The following is a 6,332-nucleotide window of genomic DNA, read 5'->3' as shown; positions in this document are numbered from 1 at the left end:
TTAGAAAGCTATTAGGCCCTTTCCGTGCTCTTCTGGACGTGCGGCCCCTCATTGATTTTAACATCCAGCTGCTCTGGGAGGACTGGCACTGGCCTGGGAAGGGAGTCGCCATGTATCAGTGTTCTCCTGAACGGAACTGAAAGTTGTCTTATCTTTGCAGGTTTGGAAGAGGACACAGCACCCCGCTGCCTTTTCTCTGGCGGCCTACTAGCAGATGGAAAAGCATGGCACTAGTTTGATGGCTGTGTCTGCTTCCCCAGAGGCAAGAAACTGCCTCCTGAGAAGGCGACGGTGCTATGCATGTTATGAACTGTGTCTCCTTGGTCAGCGATAAAGGCAATGGGAACACCGCCATGGCAGCCGGCTTCATGACTGCGCAGGCACCGCCCCCGCCGCCTCCCCCGCCACCGCCGCTCGGTCCCTACTCGGGGGAGGGGCTTGCCCCCTCCCCGCCCCCTCCCCCTCCGCTGCCAGGGGCACCTCCGGGGCCCCCACCTCCTCCGGGACTACCCCCAAACTCTCACCTGAACGGCTACAGCCAGCTTGGTAAGAAAAAGCGGATGAGAAGCTTTTATTGGAAAACCATTCCAGAAGAGCAAGTTCGGGGCAAAACCAACATCTGGACCTTGGCAGCCAGCCAGCAGCATCGCTACCAGATCGACACCAAGACCGTGGAGGAGCTGTTTGGGCAGCAGGAAGATGCCACCATGGCTCCCCCTTCCAGGAGGGGAGGCTCTTTACACTCGTCCTTCAGGGAGGCCAGAGAAGAGGTAAGAGTGGCCCACGGCGGGGCGCAGCTCCTGGTGCTGCGTGGTTTTGTGTTTGGGTATGTGCCTCCGTTCCCAAACCTGCTAGAGGCACCGAGAAATGAGATAACCCGAGTGAACATGCTCTGAAAATGAAAGGAGGGCCCTATATGATGAGCCTGAGCTAAGCAGCAAGACAGTGTATGAGGCCTGCGAGCCGTATCCTCCCAGACATCCCAGAGGACCATGACCTCATGCGGAGAACATGCTGTCTGGGGCCTCACTGGCCTCCCAGCCCAGCCCTGCCTCCAGCACATCTGCATGTCCCACGCCCCTCCCTGCACCCCGGGTGGAAGAGCTCCGCTGAAACAGAACCCTGCGCTTCTGAACTCAGTTACTTGACATTCACTGGAGCTCTCTGAGACAAAATGTCTTTTATTAAATAGCATCATTAAGTAATGTACATCCTTAGACATTTATCTTTGTTTTTCCCTCCAGTTTTCTTTCCACACGTGTTTTGGGGTGGTCTTTATTCCTCTGGCCTCCTAATTAAATTTTGGCCATTGTGGAACGGAGATTTCTGACAGCTAAAGCATAACGCTATTTTCAGATAGACTTTCTACAAAGCACGTTTCCAGTGAACACGAACTGCGTTACTTTGAGAAAAATAGAAAGCTAGCAAGTTCTGAAAAGTTAAGTGAAAGCATGGCCCTAGAGAAACAGGTCACCATGTCTTATAGAAACTGAGGCAAAATGACCTTTGTAAGTATTCTCTGTTTAGAAACAGGAAGGTAAACTAAGACAACTCTACTTGCTAGAAGAAGTAATTAGGAAACCAAGAGGGAAAAGAATATTGACACCCCCCAAAATAGGGGCAATAGAAATGCATTATTTTTTAATCTGTTGGAAAGGAGCAAGGAAAATAGGTTAGAGATAGAGCTGACTAGATAGGAGAATGGGCAGGGCTCTGGAATGAAGTAGTAGCTCTCCACATTACTGAATTCTTGAGCTGGCAGTATTGACCTCTTTTCTCTGTCTGGGGGCCCTTGAAACTGGCTGTATGGTCCCCTGTTGAGACAGCCAAGTTTTTATGAAATGCGGAGAACCCTAGGAGTGGAATTAGGCGTGAGCTGAGAGGCGTGTGAGAGGAGGTCTCCAGGACATGCTCAGTGTCCTGGCTTTCCCTGCTCTCTCTCAGAAATCTCTTTGATTTCTGAGTGCATCGCTTCAGTAGCAGAAGGAGCAGGAAGTCGTTTCTTCAGTGCCCTGGCCTGTGACCTCACTTCCAGCAGAGGCGCCTGCTAGACAGTAGGTCATCCTCACCGTTGTTCCCCGGCTCTGCTTGCTGGCCTGCCAGCACTTTGAAGGAAAGAGTGGATCGGGGCCCGGAGTCAGAACACGTGTCTCAGGAAAGCCCATCACAGACAGAAGGGGGTCTGGCCAATGGGGCCCTCAGGGAGGCTGCCGGCCAGGTGTTCAAGAGGCTGTACGGAACTTGCTGCTGGATGTTTGTGATTTCAAGAGGGATTAAGACCCACTCTGATGGAAGGAACAGGAGGGGCTTGTAACATCTTTTCCCAACTAAGGCAGAAGCAGAAATGTCCGTATCTTTATCTTAGGCCAGATCTAAAATTCAGGTAAAAGAGTCTTTCTCTTCCCCGCCCTTAACTCTAGGTACATCTTTTCTTTTCTTTCTTTCTTTTTTTTTCTTTAACTTAAAAAAACAAAACAAAACCTGAAAGTGAATAATTATATTTTAAATTGTGGTGATATGTACATAGCATAACATTCACCCTCTTAAAATTTTTTAAAACTGTTTATTGACTTGGCTGTGCCAGGTCTTAGTTGCAGCGTGTGGGATCTGCTTTCCTGACCAAAGACTGAACCTGGGCCCCCTGCATTCGAAGCACAAAGTCTTAGCCGCTGGACCATGAGGGAAGCCTCTCTGAACAGTTTTTAAGTGTATCGTTTAGGAGCATGGAAACACTCACGATGTTGAATGGCCACCATCGCCATCCATCCACAGAAGTGCTGGCATCTTGCAAAATGAAAACTGTCCCCCCTGTCCTCTCCCCTCGTCCCTGGCAGCCCCCTTCCCCTTCTGTCTCTGTGAGTCTCACCACCCTAGGTACCTCGCACAGTATTTGTCTTTTTGTGACCGGACTGTTTTACTTAGCACAATGTTTTCAGGGTTCACCCATGTTGTAACACGTGCCAGAACTTTCAGGCTAATATCCCATCGCATGTATATATCACAGGGTTTCCCAGGTGGCTCAGTGGCAAGAGATTCCGCCTGCAAAGGCAGGAGTTGTAGGAGACTCAGTTTCGATCTCTGGGTCAAGAAGATCCCCTGGAGGAGGAAATGGCAACCCACTCCAGGACTCTTGCCTGGAGAATCCCATGGACAGAGGAGCCTGGTGGGCTACCATCCAGAGGGTCACAAAGAGTCGGACAGGACTGAGTGACTGAACACGCAGGCATATGTTCATCGCATTTTGTTTATCTAGTCATCCTTGATGGACGCTTGGGTCGCTCCCACCTTTTGGTTTTTGTGAATAATGCTGCCGTGAATGGTGGGTGCGCAGACATCTTTTAACATGTGTAGGTCCTAATCTGAGAGACAGCTGTCTAGAAGGAAAAATGAAATCACCATGACTGTGTTATAAGGCGATGTAACTCTTCAGCTCTTCAGCACTCAGGGTAAGTAGAGAAGATAGATGGATTTAAGGGTCGATTAGGTAATATCGCCACACCACAGGGGTCCAGAATTCATTTCCAGTTCTCATGCTGTCTCCAACATGGCTCAGAGTAAGAAGTGTCACACAAACTACATATGCGTCTTTTTTTTTGGCGAAAGAGTACAGTACATGCTATTTTATTCCCTCGTTAGATTTTCTTCTAGAGAACAAATTACAGCCCATTCTAGCACTGGACATGGTAGACTAACATGGTAGTCTAACACAGTCCAGTGATACATCTTCCGATTCCCTCAGTAGTAAGTGGGGTCCGGGGCTGAAACTGTGCAAACTGAAGCACACACAGGGAGCCTGTACAGCCGAGGAGCCCCGTCCTGAGCCTGGAAGTGGGGCTTTCCAACCTGCTGCCACACAGCTCACAGTTCTGGAGACTCAGACATGCCACGGATCCAGTTATGTCCCCTTGAAATGTAATAACCTACAGAAATGACCTGCCATTATGCAGTTGGCTGGTCAACTTATAAAGCTTATACAGCATTACAAATAAGTTCCATTATACTCTGAAGGAAGAAGTTACTGGGAGACAGGGAAGAACTGGATTTGAGAATGGCTAAATTTAGGAAGAGCAACATCTAAAATAGTAAATTAGAACATTTAGTAAGGGGGAAAAGGTTATGAAATACTGTCTGTGTATCTTTGTTAGCTAAAAATTAACTTGAAGAGGCTACAGATGCTACAATAGTAAATTGCAATAAAGTAGCTAGAAATAACAAACCATGTTATTGGGGTAGTAATAAAGAAATTCAACTCAAACTCCATCTTCTCTCTTGAGTTTAGTGGTTTCAGGTCTGAGAAGCCTCTGTCCATCTGTTAGCGTTGCTCTTCAGCCCCCCAGAGCTGGTTACTTAGGGCTGCATTTGTCTCCCTACAGAATCTGAAATGCTCTGAAGGGGAAGAGAGTCCTAGCCATCTGGTCTCCTCCGAAGAAAGTAAACTGACCTGCCAGAAGTGAGCCAGAGGAGCAAAGGGACTGTCTTATGAGACATCAGTAGTAGAAGTAGTAGTTTATCGCTCAGTCGTGTCCGACTCTGTGCGACCTGGTGGACTGTAGCCCGCCAGGCTCCTCCCTCCATGGGATTCTCCAGGCAGAGTACTGTAGTGGGGTGCCATTTCCTTCTCCAGGGGATCTTCCCGACCCAGGGATCAAACTCAGGTCTCCCGCATTCCAGGCAGACACTTTAACCTCTGAGCCAACAGGGAGGCCCCAAAGACATCAGTATGATGGGTCAAAATAGGTGTTCACAGAGAAAACTGTGAGATGAATGGGGTCTGAGGACATAATGTGGAACCTGGTGACTAGTTGATAACACTGTATTTGCTAAGAGAGTAGAACTTCACTCTGCTGCTGCTGCTGCTGCTAAGTCGCTTCAGTCATGTCCAACTCTGTGCAGCCTCATAGACGGCAGCCCACCAGGCTCCCCCGTCCCTGGGGTTCTCCAGGCAAGAACACTGGAGTGGGTTGCCATTTCCTTCTCCAGTGCATGAAAGTGAAAAGTGAAAGTGAAGTCGCTCAGTCCTGTCTGACTTCTCGACCCCATGGACTGCAGCCCACCAGGCTCCTCCGCCCATGGGATTTTCCAGGCAAGAGTACTGGAGTGGGGTGCCATTGCCTTCTCTGAGAACTTCACTCTACACACACACAAAAGAGAAATATGTTAGGTGATGGATGTTATTTAACTAAATGAGGAGAATGTATATCAGCATACAGTGTGTGTGTATATATCAAATCACCATGTATTCCTTAAATTTCTTACAATTTTATTTCTCAATTACATGTCCATAAAACTGAAATTTGAAAAAATAAATGTAAACGTTGAAACACTTGAGGTCATTCACTGTGGTGTCTGTAGTAATATTATAATTACTGTTCATTACTCATACCACATAAGAAAGAATTAAAATTGCTTATTAGAAAAAGGGAGGACGGGACAGAGAGAGGGAGGAAGGGAGGCTAGCTTTTCTAAATTTGTGAACAGTAATGTTATTTTCCCACATAGTAATTCAGGTATCAGTCATTCTTTGTCAGCTTCTGTTCTAGTCCCAGAATGTTCTGAAGTCTGAGACAAGTAAGAGGTGGCCTCCAGCGGTGGGGAGGGGAGGTTAGTGTGTAATGGGGACGGAGCCTCAGTTTGCAAGATGAAGGGTTCTGGAGATGTTTACATGATAGTGTGAGTGTACCTATTACCGCTGAACTTTACACTTAAAACATGGTTACCTGTTATGGTAAAATGGTAACTGTTATGTGTATTTTGGGGCTTCCTGGGTGGCTCAACTGGTAAAGAATCCTCCTGCCATGCAGGAGACCTGGGTTTTATCCCTGGTCGGGGAAGATCCCCTGGAGGAGGGAGGGCATGGCAACCCACTGTAGTACTCTTGCCTGGAGAATCCCATGGACAGAGGCGCCTGGCGGGCTGCAGTCCACGGGGTCACAAAGAGTCAGACACGACTGAGTGACTCAGCACAGCACAGCACGTGTGTGCTCCACCACAATTTAAAAGGAAAGTTTCTTCTTCCTGAAATAAATATGAGAGGCAGAGTTTGGAGCAGGTGGATGAGAGTATAAGAATGGTAGGAGAAAGGCGAAGCGCTTAGCTGGAGGTCTCACCAGCTTCCCTGAGCACGGAGGCAGCGCTGCTGTCTCAGGGCTGCAGAGGGGCCTGAGCCCTGGCCCTGGCGGCCTGCGGGGAGGCTGTTCCTAGAGCTGCTGGGCTCCTGCCCTCGCATCTCGGCTCCCCTGTGCACCGGGGGTAGTGATCTCGCAGGCAGGCCCCTCCTGGGAACGGTCACGAGCTCTGTGCACGCCGAGGGCACGGGTGTGGCAGGCTGTGGT

At 48.9% G+C, this 6,332-nt stretch overlaps 1 protein-coding gene across 1 annotated transcript in view; it reads left to right on the top strand.

The window, feature by feature from the left end:
- The first annotated feature begins 202 nt into the window (after positions 1-202).
- FHDC1 (FH2 domain containing 1) overlaps positions 203-6,332 on the top strand; it is a 33,014-nt gene continuing 26,884 nt past the window's right edge. Inside the window, exon 1 of the mRNA XM_052655013.1 lies at positions 203-770. Coding sequence (XP_052510973.1) covers positions 297-770 — 474 coding nt within the window. The 5' untranslated portion in view covers positions 203-296. The remainder of the gene's footprint in view (positions 771-6,332) is intronic.

The sequence above is a fragment of the Budorcas taxicolor genome, chromosome 17 (assembly GCF_023091745.1).
Source record: "Budorcas taxicolor isolate Tak-1 chromosome 17, Takin1.1, whole genome shotgun sequence".
Taxonomy (NCBI): Eukaryota; Metazoa; Chordata; class Mammalia; order Artiodactyla; family Bovidae; genus Budorcas; species Budorcas taxicolor.
This window is presented reverse-complemented; position numbering and strand designations above follow the sequence as displayed.